The sequence below is a fragment of the Gobio gobio genome (assembly GCF_949357685.1).
Source record: "Gobio gobio genome assembly, chromosome: 3".
NCBI classification, from domain to species: Eukaryota; Metazoa; Chordata; class Actinopteri; order Cypriniformes; family Gobionidae; genus Gobio; species Gobio gobio.
Genome location: NC_137099.1, coordinates 44,837,569 through 44,857,326, shown reverse-complemented (window position 1 = coordinate 44,857,326; position 19,758 = coordinate 44,837,569). Strand labels below are relative to the sequence as shown.

Here is a 19,758-nt window from a genome sequence, read left to right as displayed (position 1 = left end):
ATTGAAAATCGTTATTTATTCACCTTCATGTTGTTCCAAACATGACTTTCTTTAATCCATGTATATATTTATAGCATGAATGTCCAAGCTGAACTATTACAATGAAAGTGAATGGTGACCATGGCTGTCAAGCAAGTTTTTTTTAAGATTTCCAGTAAATAACGAGTAAGAATTCTCAATCAAAGCAAAATCGCATGATTTCAGAACAGTTGAAATATAGAGCACACTTCATATGCACCACATTTTGATTTTATGGTGCTGCTTTGAAGCTTGTCCGCACCTGGTTCCCATCCACTTTCATTACAGTATATGGAGGAGAACAGGTCGAACATTCTGCAAAACTTCTCCTTTTGTGTTCCACGGAAGAAAGACTGACATTTTTCGGAGAACTGTCCCTTTAACTAATTCGTTGAGAGAGAAAAAAAGAAAAAGAATGTAATTTATAGTATAGACACCATGCAGCAGGATGATTTTTGACAGATAATTTCTACAGCAGTGTAACATTTTCAGCATTAGAACTTGTCCGTTTTTTTTTTCTTCTTTTTTTTGTCTGGTGCGTAATGAAATGGTTCCTTGCAAAGGGGGGCCCGCCCGTGGAAGGCAGAGGGCTGCCATTGGCAACCGCCATGTTAGATGGCAACGGCGATACGGCAGCGGAGGATGATGATGATGATGAAGATTTGGGAAACGGGCAGTTTGAGGAGCCGATAAGTGCTCTGGTTCAGAACTGTAACATGCTACACAACATTGTGGGCCCCGCCTGCGTCTTCCTCCGACAGAGCTTCGCTCAGGCTCAACTCGTACGTACACACACTTACAAACGCACATTGCTTAGACACTGCATGGTGAGGACAGAGAAAATCAGTGTCAGAACTCCATCAGGGAATCATATTATTATTGTCTGTCCTTTCCATCTTCAGTCAAATCCCCCATCCCTTCCCATTATAATGACCCATCATCTTGCGTTCCTGATCATTTTTTTATGTTTCCAAGTCCTTCATGCAGCATTTGTAAGAATGCATGGTTATAAATTTAAAGCACAAGTGACCATAATAGACGTAAATGCAATCTGTTGCAATTGCAACCTAATTACCCTCAAGTGTGAACCAGTCATTTTTAAATCAGGATGTAGTATAATATATACCTGAATGTGAAAATCAATGAAGTAGTTTTGAAGATTGTAATTTAGATCCTGTACCCTACAGTATTGATTAATGGGACTGAGACAGTGTAATATCCTTCTGCTGTCAATATATACCATTAACATAATGTTCTTTTTTACTCATGGGACAATCTTGGTAAAACCTCATATGTCTTTGCTGGACTGACGAAAAAAAAAATGTTTTATCGATTTTTCAACTAGCAATGGCAGTTCTATCAGATCCTTATGCTAGTCTGGTGGGGGGATGTGGATAAAAATACTAAACTCTAAAGAGAAAGAGTGTACAACTGTGTAGTTTCACAGTAGCTTAATGTTTCATATCAATGTCTACATCTGTCTGATAATCACAGAATCCTTTTTGTGTGGATAGAAACTCTGGGAAAGGGTGTAAGCTGCAGAAATAGCTGCAAAGACGAAACCGATGGAAAATTTCCCTGAAATTGTTTGTGACATATTTATTTATTTAGCTTAAGCCTTTTTTCCCCATGCAAATAATATCACTATCCCTATGTATTCTAAACTCTTATTTGATTATAGCAAGCTGACGATATGCAACACTCAGTGAGGCTGGTGCATGTTGAACAGACTATGTAAAAACTATTGTATGTTTAGAGTGAGTACACCTGATTTTCGCACAAAAAAAAATATGTGAACTCCATTTGTTGCTTGGCAACCCGGACCCTTGTAATCTGTTCACCATAGTGACCCTATCCTTCTGCTGCTTTCATCATGCTTGCCAATTCATGGTAGTAATCAGCCTAAACACTCCCCAGCTGTGTGAATATGTTCTGGCTGGCCACTGCCAAAACACAGGCTCAGTCAATCAGATCAAAATCTAAATCACTCTACCATTTGTTTTTATCTTACTTATGTAATGTTGTTTCAGATGAGATTTCATTGCTTTGCTTGTTCTTTTTTATTTGGCTGATAATGTTTTAATGACGGAGTTTCTTCATTTCCACGAACATGAATCTCTGACGACACGCAATCCCATGTGTGTGCTTTCCTGTCCTTCAAACTCAAACTTCAACTTCAAATATATTCCATAATATCAAAACACTGTGATTACTGGTCGATTTTGCTTTAGGGCCTTAATATCATCAAGTGGTAATAACCAAAAATGCACAAAATCAACCTTATATTCTAAGGAAAACATTATGTTAAAATCATAGAAACACATAATTTTAAATCCTAAACACATTATGTTACCATGGACCCATATTGTGGTTATACCCATATTTTCATATTGTGGTGAATGAGGGTTAAACCCAAAATTGGCTTTATACTTGCAGAATTTTGTAGACTTTTTCAGAAGAACGCCATAATGTCAGATTGATAATTACCTGGAAAGGGGAAGGAGAAGATACTGTACATGAATGTTATGTGCGAAGCCCATTTTATATGCGGATGCTCCCTTTGTTTTTACCTGTGATGACCGGTAATCAGAGCCTCGTGTGTTCCATTCTTTCACCCGTGTGTGTCATGCAACGGTGTGCAGATGGTTGCCCTCAGAGACAATGACAGGTGTGCGTGAGGCTCGCTGGTACAATGCACTCTGAGTGACAGTTCAACAAGCACAGTCCAAATGCAATGCAGATTACAGGAAAGATTATAGTTTTTTATGATTGTTTACACACTAAAATAGAAATTTCCACACAATTTGCAAAATTCTACTCCAATGAGCAAAACACCTCCACAGATTTGCGCAACATTACACACAAGGTCTGCTTCACCCTTTTTGCAAAACATTACACACAGTGATTTGTAAAACTCTACACACATTTTCACACCTTAGACAGAGATAAGGATTGTGAGGTTACTTCCTTGTCATTACAAAGCCCCGGATTGCCAATGACCACACTAATGAACGAATTGGATAATCACATCCACCAGGTGTGGAAGCACACATTTGTTGAAAACGTAGCACTCAGGCTTTTACAGTAGTTTTTCTTCAGAGTAAAAGTTTATGTACATCATGCAGTCATTTTTATTTGTCTACAGATTTTATTTGTTTCATTGATTTCATTGTTGGTTGATTACTGTAACTGATTATTGTAAGAAATACTCTTAGTAAGTATTGAAATAAATACTTGACATATTCAGTCTGCAGCATCAGTGTTGTGCAGTGCAGTAAGGTTATAGTAGGCCTGCAGTATTTGTCTACAATCTCCTATCTCAAAACAAATCATGAATAATGTTGTGAGTTTCTCACTATTTTTTGTCACCTAAATTATCTCTTACATACAGTAAGAATGTCTGGCTAAAAATATTTTTTTTTTTTTTACAAATGTGTTTTTTATTTATCACAGCAGTGTGAAACTGGCTGCAATAGTGTATGATCATTGATGACTGTGTTGGTTAAATGAAAACAAATAGCATTTTCACAAATGTGTGTATGTTTTGACTGAAGTGTGTATGTTTTGACTGAAGTGTGTATGTTTTGACTGAAGTGTGTCATTTTGCAAACAATCTAGGAATTTTGCTAATTGAGTGTGGTGTTTGGATAATTGTGATTATATTTTGACAAAAAGAACTCTGTTTTCAAATTTGCGTGTAAACAATTGAAAAAAACTGTAATACAGGGTTCCCTCACTTTCTAACCGATTTTTCTATGATTTTTCCCACATCATTTGATGAGTAAATTATTGTATATGTGTGTGTGCGTGTTCATGTTTTTCTATCCCAATGGGGACTTTAACCTGAATGCACACTGACTCATGGGGACTCGTGTCACCGTGGGGATCTAAATCGAGGTCCTCATGAGGAAACAAGCTGATAAATCATACAGAATGAGTTTTTTTCTTCTTCTTCTTCTTCTTTTTTGGAAATTGTGAAAATGTGTAGGTTTAGGGGTATGGTTAGTGTAAGGGGATAGAATATATACGGTTTATACAGTAAAAACCATTACGTCTATGGAATGTCTTCTTAATGATAGGTGCGTCAACGTGTGTGTGTGTGTGTGTGTGTGTGTGTGTGTGTGTGTGTGTGTGTGTGTGTGTGTGTGTGTGTGTGTGTGTGTGTGTGTGTGTGTGTGTGTGTGTGTGTGTGTGTGTGTGTGTGTGTGTGTGTGTGTGTGTGTGTGTGTGTGTGTGTGTGTGTGTGTGTGTGTGTGTGTGTGTGTGTGTGTGTGTGTGTGTGTAAATGTATCTATGTGCCTGTCTACGTCATCAATGTGTTTGTCCTAATAGTTTGTCTCTGTATGTCTCTTTGAAATCTGTACTCACTACAGGACAGAGATCTACGGCCAGAGGAAATTGAAGGTACAGAAATATCCAACATCACTGATATGCTTTATTTCATTAAGAGCGATAAACCCTCCCGCCAACCAAAAAAAATATGGTTCCTTCGTTTATTGACTTTTCTCCCTCTTTCCACATGGATTCTTGCCATAACCTCTCTCTGTTTATATATACAAATCTACCTTCAGTCTCCTCTAAATCCCTTAAGATACATTTAAAGGAATAATTCACCCAAATAATGAAAAGAATTTCATCGCACTCGTCTTTCCAAGACTTTTCTTTGTTCTGTGTAACACAAAAGGAGAAATATAAAAGAATGTTCCATAGCTCTCATTCACATTTCCCCATATAAAAAAAACGCCAAATGGTATTAGTTCTTTCCTGTCTCGAAAACAGCTGTGATTTAAATCTCATTTTTAACTGAACTCATTGCATTTCAGTCGACTGCTCTCACACCTTAAAAGACTTATGAGCCGCTGAGCTTGACAGACTCTGATTACTATATTTTATCATCTCCTTTTGTGCTCTACTAAAGAAAAGGCATTGGCTACTGCTTTGCAATTGCATAAGTGTGAGTAATTTTGGATGAACTATTCCTTCAGCAAATGATATGAGTGCCGTAACTTTATCCTTCAGAATCCTCTTACTGGACTGCCAGATTACATGTTTAATGTCAACGAAGATGCTCTCTCTCTTTCTTTCTCTGTCTTCAGAGCTGAAAGAAGCCTTTAGAGAGTTTGACAAAGACAAGGACGGCTTCATTAGCTGTAAGGATCTGGGCGAGTGCATGAGGACGATGGGCTACATGCCCACAGAGATGGAGCTGATTGAACTCAGTCAGCAGATCTGTGAGTAGCTACTTTATCATTATACTAAATTTTATCAGGAGCATAAATATCTGACCACTCATATGCAGTATTCATGATACTTCTTACATAATCGTGTGTTTGTTCACTAGGTGGCGGTAGAGTGGACTTCGAGGACTTTGTTGACCTGATGGGCCCAAAGATGTTGGCTGAGACTGCAGACATGATTGGAGTGAAAGAATTGAGAGATGCTTTTAGAGAGGTTGGTGATCCATGCTTTTGAAAAGAACAACTGTATAAATAAATTATTTACATCTTTATAATAGCTGGAATGTTTTGTGAAATGTTTTGCGTCAATGTTTTTCAGGATTCTTTGATGAATAAAAAGTTGGGGGAACAGCATTTATTTAAAAAAATATATCAATAAAAATGTATTTCCTGTCATTTTTTATTACTTCAATGCATCCTAATGCTGTTCACGTCCGGGTGTAGACATGTTAGACTTTAAAAGCTATAGCAGAAAATCACAAAAAAATAGTTTGGCCCACTGTATCCCCAACACTTCTGAAGTCTCACTTTTCTGTAAACTAATCTTTTAATGGATCTCTTTCTCTCAGTTTGACTCCAATGGTGATGGTCAGATCAGTCTGGCTGAACTGAGGGAAGCCATGAAGAAGCTGATGGGCGAGCAGCTCAACCACAGAGAGATTGATGAGATCCTCAGGGATGTTGATCTCAATGGAGACGGGCTGGTTGACTTTGAAGGTTAGAATTTAAATTGTTCTCTATAGATTCTTGAATTTCGAACTGATTCTTGCATGTGTGTCCAGATAAGTCGTTGTATAGGCTATATATGCTTATGGAATGAGTAAATTATATTTATATGGCCTGTAGATGAATAAATACTGTATATACCCAAGCTGTTCTTGCACTGGACAACGTAGATCCACACTAGATCAGTTGTTAGACGATGCTCTGCAAAGACATTTGCAAACCTAAAGAAGACTTTGATAATTTAGCTGATTAATTGAAGAGGAAACTGTTCTTCTCTTATTTTTCTTTAGTACATTATGCTTTATGGATGATGTATGCATCATTTTTAAACGAGAAATCGAATTTTCCTTATGATATAAAAAAGCACTTTTCTTAAAACTTGCTGCCCAGGCCAAAAAGACCATGGGCCTATCATACGCCCGGCGCAATGCGACGCCAGGCGCGACACAAGTGTTTTTTTGCACGTTTCAGCTCAACGCAATTATAATTTTCACGTCCAGTGCCACGTTGTTTAACCAGCAAATGCACTCGCGCCCATCTGTTCGCCCATGGTCAAAACGAGGCGTGTTCTGGCGCATTGTTGGCGTGTTGCTATTTGAGGCAACTGTAAATGACTGCGCCATTGACCAACAAAAACCTGGTCTAAAGTCAATAGTGAAGTATTTTTTCTGTTATTTAAAGTACGCACAGGGACGTGCAGCAACACACAAACATTTTTAAATATTAAAAATAAAAGGATTCCTCTCTGGAGAAGCATTTAGTCTTTTCGCTCGCAAATTCCGCCATGTAAATAGTGAATCTGCCATGGTGCGAGCGCAACTGGCTTTTAAAGGGAATGGGACATGAGACTCTGATTGGTTTATTGCATGTTCCAAAACACACCCATGACTCATTAAGAGACTAGATACAACCCTTTTGGACCATGCGGCGATCATTTTTTCCGTCGTTAAAAAGTGGTTTCGGACACGCCCTAAGTCCACCGTTAAAATAAGGCCCTCTTTATTTAAACTGAGATGACTTACACATAATGTATAAAATAGTGTAGCCTAAACACTACAAAAAAAGTGTATTTTTGTTTGATTTTTGCAAGGACTAACTATTTTTCACCTTACCCTCCACAGAGTTTGTCCGAATGATGTCTCGCTAACTTAGAGGACACATGAAAAAGGGAGAGAACAATCGGTTTGCCAACTCCTAATGTGAAGAGTGAATATGCGTCTCCTTTAATGAACTACCTTATAATTAAACCATACTCTTTCTCCATACAGAGACCTTTATTTCACACATTGGCTTGTTTTTATGTCAAAGAGGAAAACTGTTCCAACCAACTAACCATGACCTAAAAAGACTGTCAAATTAGACCAAAAATCACAACAAATTAATTAATTTATTAATGAGGTTTCCTCATCAAAATTGTAAGAGTACAGGCAGTCTGTAGAACACATTATCTATAAAATTATGCTATAAAAAAAAACTCATTTTAACTACTGAAAATTGTGATATGTACATAGTCATTGTGGACTGACAATGCAAAGGCAGATACAAATCAGTATTATGTATGTTTTGTAAAGTAAACCACTGGCTAATGGGTCTGAAGGTCCTGTATGACGTTTTTAGGACTGTATTAATGCTTTCCCTGTGGGAACAGGATATTAGCATGCAAAACTGAACATCATACAACTCTGGAAGAGTCTGGAATTATTGAACACAATTGCCTGGAGATCCCTTAGAACCTGTTTCTGACACCCATGTGATCTCCCTTTGCATATGTTTGTGAACCAATGGTTTTTTTTTTTATTTTCTGTCTGTTCTTGCCAACAACACTGAACTATAAAAATACTTCAATATTTGTATTGTTATTTATGTATTCATAAAGATTGTAAATATTCAATAACTAATTAAATTACATGGAATTCGTTTAAATCTCTGGCTGTTAACTCTTATTTCTGAGTAACAATGGTGGTGAAAAGTTGTGAATACAAAATAATCACAATCCTTTTTACTATTCCCTTTGTCAGTTACAAAAGCTACGGCCAAGAATCATCGGCATAATCATATGCATAATCAAGTACTTCTATAGAATCAATACATTGCTATTTCCTGTATTGAGGCTTCTAAAATCTGTAAATTCTCTCTCTGTTTTGCCAGTTCCCTGCAGTGAAGAAAAACGTAGACAGGATGAATGAAGGCCAGTAGAGTCAGGACAGTCAGGATGATGTTCACCTACAGAAATACAAAATAATTTACTGAGTGATTACAGTAAAAGCTGTGAAAAAGCAAGTTAATGATAATGTCCACACAGGAAGAATTAATATTTTATATTCCAAGCAAATGCTGGAAATTGTTATGGGGATATTTTGTATGGATTCCACATTTTTCACACATTTATTTAACAATATAATCTAGTCGCAGGTATTGTATGGAAGCCCATTTCTGCCACGTAAGAAAACAATCATGTTTTGGACATACAATATTCAAAGATTATGAGATACACTGAAAAAATATTTTAACTCACAAATTGCTAGTAAATTTCACAAACAGCAAGTAACACATTGAATTAAACGTGAAATATTGAAGTAGAAAAACTGAATTAGTATTTTCTTGCAAAATGTACTTTAATCTTTATTTACGGCGAAAATTCTTTTTTGACAGTGTACTAAGTCATAATTATGAATTAAAAGGGGTCAAAATTATGAGGTAAAAGTCATAATTATAACATAAAAAGTAGAAATTTAAATAAAAAGCCATAATTCCGACATAAAAAAAAATCATAATATGACAAAAAAAAATATTTTTATGTATTATGATTTACCAAAGCATGACTTTTTTGCGGAAATTGGTTTCGGCATCAACATCTAGTGGTCTAGTATTTCAAACCTTAAATGGACACTTATTATATGAATTTCATTACATTAGATCATAAAATATTAACTGAAGATCATGATGCAAGACCTTTTCTCAGAACTAAGTTCACATCGACAGACATGTTCCGCTAACATTTGTGAACCAGAAAGTGTGACAGATTGTTATGGGGATCTTTTGTATGGATTTCACACTTTTATTTAACCATATAATCAAGCATGTATTGTATTGAAGCCCATTTCTGCCATGTAAGAACAAAATCATGCTTTGGACATTAAAGTCATACAAAATATTATGAAAAAATATTGATGTAGAAACTATTTTCACTCAGAAATTGCTTGTAAATTTCACAAACGGCAAGTAACACATTTAATTAAATGTGAAAATGTAATAGTTATATTCTTGCAAAATGTACTTTAATAATCTTTATTTACTTCGAAAAATCACTTTTGAAGTCATAATTATGAATTAAAAGGTTGAAATTATGAGGTTAAAGTCATAATTATGACATATAAAGTAGAAATTGAGATGAAAAAAAAGCCATAATCTCGACACAACAATAATTAGGACAGAAAAATGACTTTTTATGTCATAATTATGATTTACCAAAGCATGATTTTTTTTGTTGTTGCAGAAATTGGTTTCCATAGGCATCAACATCTAGTGGCTCCATTCAAGTATTTCAACCCTTAAATGGACACTTGTAATATATGAATTTCATTACATTAGATGATAAAATATAGAATGAAGTGCAATCTGCCAAGAAATGATGCTAGACCTTTTCTCAGAACTAAGTTCACATGGACAGACATGTTCCATTAACATTTGTGAACCAGAAAGTGTGACAATACTTAATTTCGAACACAACAGTATCTCAGTATATTGTTTTATCATTTAAAACCTCTTTTTGTTAAATGTTTTGCTTGTGCTATTTAACCTAATAGCACTTTTGATATTTTGTGTGCAAGTGTCCTGATACTTTTGGGGCCACTGTATGTATTTGAACCCTTTTCTAGTTGACAGCGGTGTGGAAATGAGAGATTTACATAGAAGGGGTCTCCTCCAAGAACTTTGTGGAGGGCGAAGCAGGGATACTGCAGCAATGACACCACAGCTGATAGGGACATCACTAGACCATACACCTTTCCAAAATGGCGGGCAGGAAACCTGTAGGAATTCGGATTCACTGCGGTCAGTCTGCCAGTCTAGCGACAATCGAGATATTTATATCACGCATTTACTTACGCTATGCTGATGAACGCAGCATTCCCTCCATACAGAAAAGAGCGGTTAAGGACCTGAAGGATGAATGTGACATACTGGAGAGGGAGGAACGGAATGCTTGCACAGATGGAGAACAAGAGGCACTGCAGAGAGGTGAGGAGGAGGGACAGAACGGACGAGTGCAGGTCTGCTTCCCGTTCTGACACACCTGCAAAGAGATGTGGGAAGAGTGGGAATGAGAAAGAAAAATGAATCTTGTGTAAATGTGTGTTGTTAGAAGTCAGATTTATATTTCTCTATCAACTGACCTGGACCTAGGGGTTTTCTTTTGTGTCTGTCCATTAGCAGGCCATTCCAGGGAGCACAGAGAACTCCACAGAGCTGGGTGAAAGCAAACGCATTGGTGTACTTGCTCACTGAGAATGAAAAAGAAATAAAGAATTCTTAGTCATAAGCTATAAATTCTGCACCCATCACAGTAAGGCTTTTGAAAAGGTTCCTACCAGGTGTGTTACCATTCAGAATTGTACTGACAATTGAACAAAATCCAATGAACTTCTTATATTTGAACTGGTGTAGCAAAGAGGATGCAGAATTGTAATTCGATTTTGTAATTTAAGTAGAATTCAAATTTAAGTAAATTCTTTAAAACTGTTAGAAGTAGTTTTAAGTTCTTTTTTTTTATGATCACACAGCATATGGGATGTTTCTAGAAATATAAGATTATACCCTGAACAAAATTAAAAATGCAACACTTTTGTTTTTGCCCCCATTTTTCATGAGCTAAACTCAAAGATCAAACTCTAAGACTTTTTCTAGGTACATAAAAGGCCTATTTCTCTCAAATATTGTTCACAAATCTGTCTAAATCGGTGTTAGTGAGCACTTCTCCTTTGCCGAGATAATCCATCCACCTCACAGGTGTGGCATATCAAGATGCTGATTAGACAGCATGATTATTGCACAGGTGTGCCTTAGGCTGGCCACAATAAAAGGCCACTCTAAAATGTGCAGTTTTATCACACAGCACAATGCCACAGATGTCGCAAGTTTTGAGGGAGCGTGCAATTGGCTGCTGACTGTAGGAATGTCCACCAGAGCTGTTGCCCGTGAATTGAATGTTCATTTCTCTACCATAAGCCGTCTCCAAAGGCGTTTCAGAGAATTTTGCAGTACATCCAACCGGCTTCACAACAGCAGACCACATCCAGCATCTTCACCTCCAAGATCGCCTGAGACCAGCCACCCAGACAGCTGCTGCAACAATAAGTTTGCATAACCAAAGAATTTCTGCATAAACTGTCAGAGGGAAGCTCATCTGCATGCTCGTCCTCATCGGGGTCTCGACCTGACTGCAGTTCGTCGTCGTTACTGACTTGAGTGGACAAATGCTAACATTCGATGGCGTCTGGCACTTTGGAGAGGTGTTCTCTTCATGGATGAGTCCTGGTTTTCACTGCACAGGGCAGATGGCAGACAGCGTGTATGGCGTCATGTGGGTGAGCGGTTTGCTGATGTCAACATTGTGGATCGAGTGGCCCATGGTGGAGGTGGGGTTATGGTATGGGCAGGCGTATGTTATGGACAACGAACACAGGTGCATTTTATTGATGGCATTTTGAATGCACAGAGATACCGTGACGAGATCCTGAGGCCCATTGTTGTGCCATTCATACACGACCATAACCTCATGTTGCAGGATAATGATAATATCCTCATGATAATGCAAGGCCTCATGTTGCAAGGATCTGTACACAATTCCTGGAAGCTGAAAACATCCCAGTTCTTGCATGACCAGCATATTCACCGGACATGTCACCCATTGAGCATGTTTGGGATGCTCTGGATCGGTGTATACGACAGCGTGTTCCAGTTCCTGCCAATATCCAGCAACTTCGCACAGCCATTGAAGAGAAGTGGACCAACATTCCACAGGCCACAATCAACAACCTGATCAACTCTGTGCGAAGGAGACGTGTTGCACTGCGTGAGGCAAATGGTGGTCACACTAGATACTGACCCCCCCGGACCCCCTCCAATACAGTAAAACTACACATTTTATAGTGGCCTATTATTGTAGCCAGTCTAAGGCACACCTGTGCAATAATCATGCTGTCTAATCAGCATCTTGATATGCCAGGTGGATGGATTATCTCGGCAAAAGGAGAAGTGCTCACTAACACAGATTTAGACAGATTTGTGAACAATATTTTGAGAGAAATAGGCCTTTTGTGTACATAGAAAAAGTCTTAGATCTTTGAGTTCACCTCATGAAAATTACTTAAAATGTCACAATATTATTGTTTTTACTGTATTTCTGAACACATAAATACATAGCCTTTGTGACAATAAGAGATTTCTTTCAGAAACATTAAACGTTTTAATGATTCCAAACATTTGACTGCTTGTGTACTGTATGTGCACATATATTTAAAATGTATTAAATATACAATATATTAAATTGTAATAGTTTATGGGCCATGGTGCAAAATCCCTTAATTAGCCAAATGCTTACATTTACTAAAAAGTCTGATGTGTGATTGTGTTGAATGTCTTTCCAATTCAAATTCCAGTTCCAGAGAGCCCTACCATAAACAAAGATTTACAGAATGAATTGAAAAGCATCATTATAGTGAGAAAACAATTTGCTTACCAATGGCTGGGTCTTGGTTGGCCAGTCTGTTTAGCATTGGATTCAGAGTTCCAATGAAGAAATAATGGCGAAGCTGCATGACTGATAGCCATATGAGGTGCCACAAGAAGGACCAGGACAGAACACAGCTCCTAAAACTGTCTATAGCAGAAAAGATGAAACTTTATTCAAGTTAGCAATCTTATTCCTCCCATTTTCTACCAGAGTAAGATCTATGATGTTCAAGCAGCACCTTTCTCAGAGTTGTCTGTTAGCTGTAGTGAGTCGGTCTCCAGTGGCTCATCATCTACACCTCTGCCTCTGTCTGAACTCGGCTCTCGCTTTGCCTCGTATTGCTCAACATTGTAGCTATTGGATTTAGCACAGTTCATCCTGTAAATAAAGATTTGCATTTGAGTTATTATGAGTATGAATTGAGTTATTCTGAGTATGAAGTTATTATGAGTATGAATAAGAGTCTGAATTATGTCCTAAACTCTTAAATATAAAGTTTATTTATTGGCATTAATGGTTCCATGAAGAACCTTTAACATCCATGGAATCTTTCCATTGAACAAAAAGGCTCTTTATAGTGAAAAAAGTTTATTTTGATTATTAAAATGTTCTTCACGCTAAGAATTTGTTTTTTTGGAACCTTTATATTTTAGTGTATGTATGAGTCTATTTGTATTATATGTACTATATACTAATTGTAGAGTATATATACACTGTTCATTTTATCTACAATAATATATACAATTTATTTGACATACTTTTTTTTTGTTTGCAAATAAAAGTTTTATATAAACCAGAATTTTGCTTATTACTTACAGTTTGGGGTCAGTAAGATTTTTAATGATTATAAAAGACTTATTCTCACAAAGGCTGCATTTATTTGATCAAATATACAGTACAAACGTACAATATACAGTACAAACAATATTTAATTCTATTTTAATACATTTAAAAAATGTGATTTATTCCTGTGATGTCAATGCTGAATTTTCAGCATCATTACTCCAGTCTTCAGTGCCATCATCCTTCAGAAATCATTCTAATATGCTGATTTGGTGCTCAAGAAACATTTATTATTATTTTCAATGTTGAAGACAGTTGTGCTGCATTAATTTTGATGAATAGAAAGTTCAAAAGAACGGTATATATTCAAATAGAAATCTTCAATGTAAAGGTCACTTTTGATAAAATGCATATTTGCCAAATAAAATAAATAATTTTACTGACCCCAAGCTTTTGAACAGTAATACACTCTCTGCTAATCATTTCACTCACCCATATTTGTAGTCCTCTGGGATGGGATAGGGAATGTGTGATGTTGGCATAAGGAAGAGAGTCCGAAGGAGATGAATAAGATTACAGGCCGAGAAGAAGAGGAATGAAGAGCGAAGAGACACCCCTTTCTCATAAAGCACCTTCAGAAATGGTTATACAGGGTTTCATGGGTTGCAGTATAAGTCGCTGATAAACACTTTTTTTAAATCACAGTGAAAAAACTTTAACATAGGATTAACATAGGATATATATATATACATCGATCAGGCATAACATTATGACAGGTGAAGTGAATAACACTGATTATCTCTTCATCAAGGCACCTGTTGAGTGAACATTTTGTCCTAAGGACTTGAGCGAGTTTGACAAGGGCCAAATTGTAATGGCTAGTCAACTGGGTCAGAGCATCTCCAAAACTGCAGCTCTTGTGGGGTGTTCCCAGTCTGCAGTGGTAGATGGCAGCCGATTTTTATCAAGAACGTCTCTGTACATTTTTCCATTCATCCTTCCCTCAGTTATATGAAGTTTGCCAGTACCGTATGCTGAAAACAGCCCCACACCATGATGTTCCCACCTCCAAACTTCACTGTTGGTATGGTGTTTTTGGGGCGATGTGCAGTGCCATTTCTCCTCCAAACATGGTGTGTATTATGGCATCCAAAGAGTTCAATTTTGGTCTCATCTGACCAGACTATAGTCTCCCAGTATTTCACAGGCTTGTCCAAATGTTGTGCAGCAAATTTTAAACGAGCTTCAACATGTCTTTTCTTCAGCAGTGGAGTCTTGCGCGGTGAGCGTGCATACAGGCCATGGCGGTTGAGTGCATTAGTGATTGTTTTCTTTGAAACAATTGTACCTGCTGATTCCAGGTCTTTCTGAAGCTGTCCACAAGTGATCCTTGGCTCTTGGACAACACTTCTGATAATTCTTTTCACTCCTCTGTCAGAAATCTTGCGAGGAGCACCTGGTCGTGGCCGGTTTATGGGGAAATTATGTTCTTTCCGCTTACGGATTATGGCCCCAACAGTACTCACTGGAACATTCAGAAGTTTTGAAATCCTTCTGCAACCAATGCCATCAGTATGTTTGGCAACAATAAGGTTGCGAAGGTCTTGAGAGAGCTTTGATTTGACCCATCATGAGATGTTTCTTGTGTGACACCGTGGTAATGAGACACATTTTTATAGGCCATCAGTTGGGACTAAACCAGCTAATGTTAATTTGCATTGACAAGGGGCAGGATTGCTTTCTAATTACTGATTGTCTTGGCTTTCCATGCCTTTTTGCACCTCCATTTCTTCAATCGTTCAATACTTTTTCCCTGTGTCATTTAACATTATTACACATAACTTAATTAATGGACATCTATGGTTTGATTTCTACATGTGTGGATTGTATGGGTTGTTACCAACATCTGGTGAAAATTTCATGTCAATAGCACCTTTAGAAATAGATTTACTGAGAAAAATGGAGATGTGTTTGTTCAATACTTATTTTACCCGCTGGATATACAGTGTGTTTGTGTGTGTGTGTGTGTGTGTGTGTGTGTGTGTGTGTGTGTGTGTGTGTGTGTGTGTGTGTGTGTGTGTGTGTGTGTGTGTGTGTGTGTGTGTGTGTGTGTGTGTGTGTGTGTGTGTGTGTGTGTGTGTGTGTGTGTGTGTGTGTGTGTGTGTGTGTGTGTGTGTGTGTGTGTGTGTGTGTGTGTGGACTGGTAATCATCACGTTATGGGGACAAAATGTCCCCACAAAGATAGCAATATCCGAAATCCTCATCCTTGTGGGGACATTTTTAGGTCCCCATGAGGAAAACATCTTATAAATCAGACTAAGTGATGTTTTTTGAAAATGTAAAATTGCAGATTGTCTCCTGTGAGGGTTAGGTTTAGGGGCAGGGGCAGTGTAGGGGGATAGAATATACGGTATGTACGGTATAAAAACCATTACGCCTATGGAAAGTCCCCATAAAAGATGAAAACACTGTGTGTGTGTGTGTGTGTGTGTGTGTGTGTGTGTGTGTGTGTGTGTGTGTGTGTGTGTGTGTGTGTGTGTGTGTGTGTGTGTGTGTGTGTGTGTGTGTGTGTGTGTGTGTGTGTGTGTGTGTGTGTGTGTGTGTGTGTGTGTGTGTGTGTGTGTAATTGTTACCTTAATGATAAGAAAGATAACAGATGAAGAGTCAAAGGCCCCATTATAGACTGTAATAATGGTTGATCTATGAGTGCCAAAGAGGTTTCCCACCTGTAATGAGAATAATTAATATGAGCAATTTAGCATTTTGCATATGAAATATAATCCTTCATGAACATACCTGCATATTTGTCATTAGAAATAAAATACCCCCCACAGCTATGAAGGACATAGCAGGAAAAAGCAAAAAAGAGAGAGCTGTTTGAGGAAAAAGAGAGGAAAATTAGTCAAACCGAATTGGCCCAAGACATGTGTGATTATTAGTGAACTTTTTTCAGTCGTTCTTTACCTTTATTGGACAATGCCACAATAAAAGCGCCGGTGGTATAAAGAAATCTACAAAAAAATGATTATATAATTGGCATTAGTATAAAAATGGTACACATTATCATTTACCTTATTGACCTTTTCCTTATCACATATTTTAATAATCCTCATATTCAAAAACCCATCCTGTGAAAACACTGCAGTACCATGGAAATGTGATATAAGCTTAAAATTTGAAACGCAACTTGGTTAGCAATTTTAAAGTCCAGATTTTGTACAAAATAAAAAATGTTTTGTTCAGTACATTTTGCATTACAGTACTTAACTTTACTTAAGTAACTGTTTTACATTTTCATTTTTTGAAGTGCTCTCACTTTTGCAATAAGGTTTAAAAAGAAACCAACCTTAGGCCTGTATTCCAAAGCATTCATGAATTAATACCATTTAAGTTCAGATCTATGCCAAAAAGGGTGGAAGTTAACAGGTTAATTGTTCAAATATTGTGGTGATTCAGATTCCCTTTTATTAGAAAACAAGTGGCAACTAACATTACACAACAGCTTACATTTGCAAATATTTCCGGCAGTGTCAACAAATGTTACTTAAGGGCTGTTTTTTAATGGCAGTGCACAAAGCCCTGCTTTTGGAGTCCAGTCAAACGCCCACGATGATTTCTACTATCTGCTTAAAGCACACCCCACTCACAATCAGATAAACTTCTTGCCTCCACTGTTGAGAGACAGCGGTTCTGTTAATTCTTGCCTGACCTCTGTTTTACATCCTACGAGGGACTAACTCACATAGCCAAAAAACGCGTTGCCATCGTGCCAAAGTGGTCGTAGACAAATCCGTTGGGCAGAGTGAGAAAGTTGTTCATGAACGAGGTCACGGTAAAGACCAATGAGAAATGCTCGTCTTGCAGACTGCAATCTAAAGCGAAAAACAGATAAGCAACAGACCAAAATGAAAAGCATAAAATGAAGTGAACTAATACATTATAAGCCACCAATGTAAATGACCTCACCTGAGCCAAGTTCTCTACTAGCATTTGTCGCATTGATGCATAGATCGCTGAAGTAGCCATCTGTCTTGAGGACAAACACAAGAGACGCCCAGCCAAACACAACTCCAGCGAAACACAAGCACTCCAGCAGTCCTGTAGCCAGAGTCAGCTTGTACCTCACCCCCGTCCCAGATGATCCCTTGCATCCCGGCATCCTCTGCGTCCACACCGTCAGGTTCAGGAACACTTTTAGAACTATCCACTTGTATAGGAAAGTGCACTGTATATGCTTGCCAATGTATCTGTTTAAATAAATTCTAATTCCGAATGCATTGTCCCTTTTCTCTAAACTAATCGCTGATCCATTTCTCTTGTTCGTGTGTTACAGCTTGCTCATATTTGACCAGAAACACACCACGCAAGCCAATATATGGTGGTAGAGATAAGCTTGCCAGTGTTTGAACTAAATTTAAGTTGCGCATGCTCTTCTCAAGGGAGGGAGCTATAGATCTGCTGTTGAAACTTGACAGCATTTAAGATGTATGCATAAGGAATTTATTACTATTAATACTAGCTATTTGTGATCCGAATCATGCATGTTGTGTCTTTGTATGCAACTATCCTTTGAGTTTGTAGACCTGTCCCTAAACTTCTGACCCTCTTTAACTGTGGATGTGTCTGAAGTTTTGTAAAACTGCAAGAAGAGACAGACAAAGCAATGTTTTAAGTCAAATTTTACAGGCGATATTTCATGAATATAAACTAAAGAATTATGCCAAAACACATATCTGTTGTAGTTTTATCTACCAATACCACACGGCTCCCCTAAAAATACTTGATTCTAATTGGTCAGCACTGAGCGGCCACCAAGTGTTTTTGTTGATCCCATAAACTGGATACTTTACACTTTCGTCTTTTTTGAATCGCAAATTACAGTCTTTAACAAGCACCATCATCAGCATCATGGAGACATATTGTCTGTAATAAACATAGCTCTGAGATCATTTATTTATATGGCGAGCATAAAATATGAATAGATGGCTAGAGGCTTGGGAATACCCAATCAAAAAAGAAAATAAAGAAAAATGTGAATGGATGCAAAGGTTACATATTAACTTGAATTGCATAATAATAATATGAATAATAATAATCAAGTGTTAAGACAATTGTTTCCTGTCATTTTTACATTTTATGTTTTAAGATATATTAAGATATACATATTAAGAAATATGTAATTTTCTTACGTCTTTATATGTAAATGGAGGAATGAGGATAGACCTTGTTTACAGCAGCACCATCTTTCATTTTTAATCTCTTTACATCTCTTTCAGGGGACATAAAATTTCAGTAGACAAAAAAACATAAGCAGTGGAAAAGTATAAATGATCTAGGATCTTTATACAGCTTTTTACAGTCGATGCAATGGAAAACACGGTAGTCGATCCCTCACAGCCTTGCTTTCATACCTGTCATCATGGCACTGCTCTGAATAAGGTCTACTGGGAGGGGAAGTTACTTTGATAAAAGATTACGATGGCACATTAATTTGTTTTTTTAAATATTTTTAAAAGATGTGCACGGATAAATCATTTATAACAAATACTGCAATGTTCCATTAAAAAAAAAAAGAAATGTAAAAAAAAAAAGGAGGCCTAATGGTGACTAACTCAAATCAATATCTCATGTCCACCATGCACGTTTAACATGATATAAGAGACCCTGACGCAAAGAGGTGTTTTATCACCCCGATAATCGCTGGCTGTACACTAGCTTACATAATTGTGATTTAGTTAAGACGCTGCTGCAGTGTATAGTTTTCTTGAAATGTGACAGGGTAAAACTGTAGTTGATCACTGATGGCACACATGCGCGCGCGCTATGTGGACAGTTGACTAATCCAGATTAACATGTCTGCGCGCTCTAATCTCTCTAACAAGAACAACAGTTTTCCTCGTCCACCGTTTTCACGGAGAATGTAAAAGATATAACAGATGCAGGCGACATCCGATATAATCATAAGAGAGCATAAAATCGAATTAAATTAAAACCGTCTAAAATTAAACCAATTCTGTTGACTCCGTTTCCATTCCAGTCGTGAGCAATAAAAGTCCTTGTGCATCATTCAAGTAACCAAAATTAATATTTAAACAGTTTCTCCATACAAAAAGTGAGTATGTTTGCATAGACATTTAGCTACTCACAACGGTCTTCTGTCACATTGATGTGAATGACGGATTTGCTGAAGCGCTGTAAATTCCCGTTTCGAGTTGAACAACCTGTGCACGTCTATGCGCGTTCATGAACCTGGCAATTAC

At 37.4% G+C, this 19,758-nt stretch overlaps 2 protein-coding genes across 4 annotated transcripts in view; one reads left to right on the top strand and one right to left on the bottom strand.

The window, feature by feature from the left end:
- Positions 1-7,901, top strand: part of cabp2a (calcium binding protein 2a) — a 21,011-nt gene extending 13,110 nt beyond the window's left edge. For 2 of the 3 annotated variants that reach the window (XM_079812413.1, XM_079812414.1), the window contains 5 exons: positions 4,392-4,422; positions 5,115-5,249; positions 5,360-5,469; positions 5,825-5,972; positions 7,103-7,901. In XM_079812413.1, the coding sequence (XP_079668539.1) occupies positions 4,392-4,422; positions 5,115-5,249; positions 5,360-5,469; positions 5,825-5,972; positions 7,103-7,128 (450 nt within the window). In that variant the 3' untranslated portion in view covers positions 7,129-7,901. Of the gene's footprint in view, positions 1-581; positions 801-4,391; positions 4,423-5,114; positions 5,250-5,359; positions 5,470-5,824; positions 5,973-7,102 lie in introns of all 3 variants that reach the window. The other variant, XM_079812412.1, reaches the window with a different exon arrangement.
- slc43a3a (solute carrier family 43 member 3a) lies at positions 7,240-19,758 on the bottom strand. Its single transcript, XM_079812399.1, has 13 exons — positions 19,645-19,758; positions 17,465-18,137; positions 17,241-17,370; positions 16,463-16,509; positions 16,295-16,371; positions 16,132-16,224; positions 13,990-14,129; positions 12,953-13,092; positions 12,721-12,861; positions 10,376-10,483; positions 10,089-10,275; positions 9,890-10,010; positions 7,240-8,204 (listed from the first exon to the last, which is right to left on the bottom strand). The coding sequence occupies exons 2-13, from the start codon at positions 17,655-17,657 to the stop codon at positions 8,064-8,066; spliced, it is 1,518 nt and encodes a 505-aa protein (XP_079668525.1). The 5' UTR covers positions 17,658-18,137; positions 19,645-19,758; the 3' UTR covers positions 7,240-8,063.

Coding starts and splice junctions, on each gene's coding strand:
- slc43a3a (XM_079812399.1), bottom strand. CDS start 17,657: ATGCCGGGATGCAAGGGATCATCTGGGACGGGGGTGAGGTACAAGCTG. Junction 16,510..17,240: donor GCAACGCGTTTTTTGGCTAT/GTGAGTTAGTCC, acceptor ATTTTTTTGTAG/ATTTCTTTATACCACCGGCG. Junction 10,276..10,375: donor AAGAAAACCCCTAGGTCCAG/GTCAGTTGATAG, acceptor ATCTCTTTGCAG/GTGTGTCAGAACGGGAAGCA.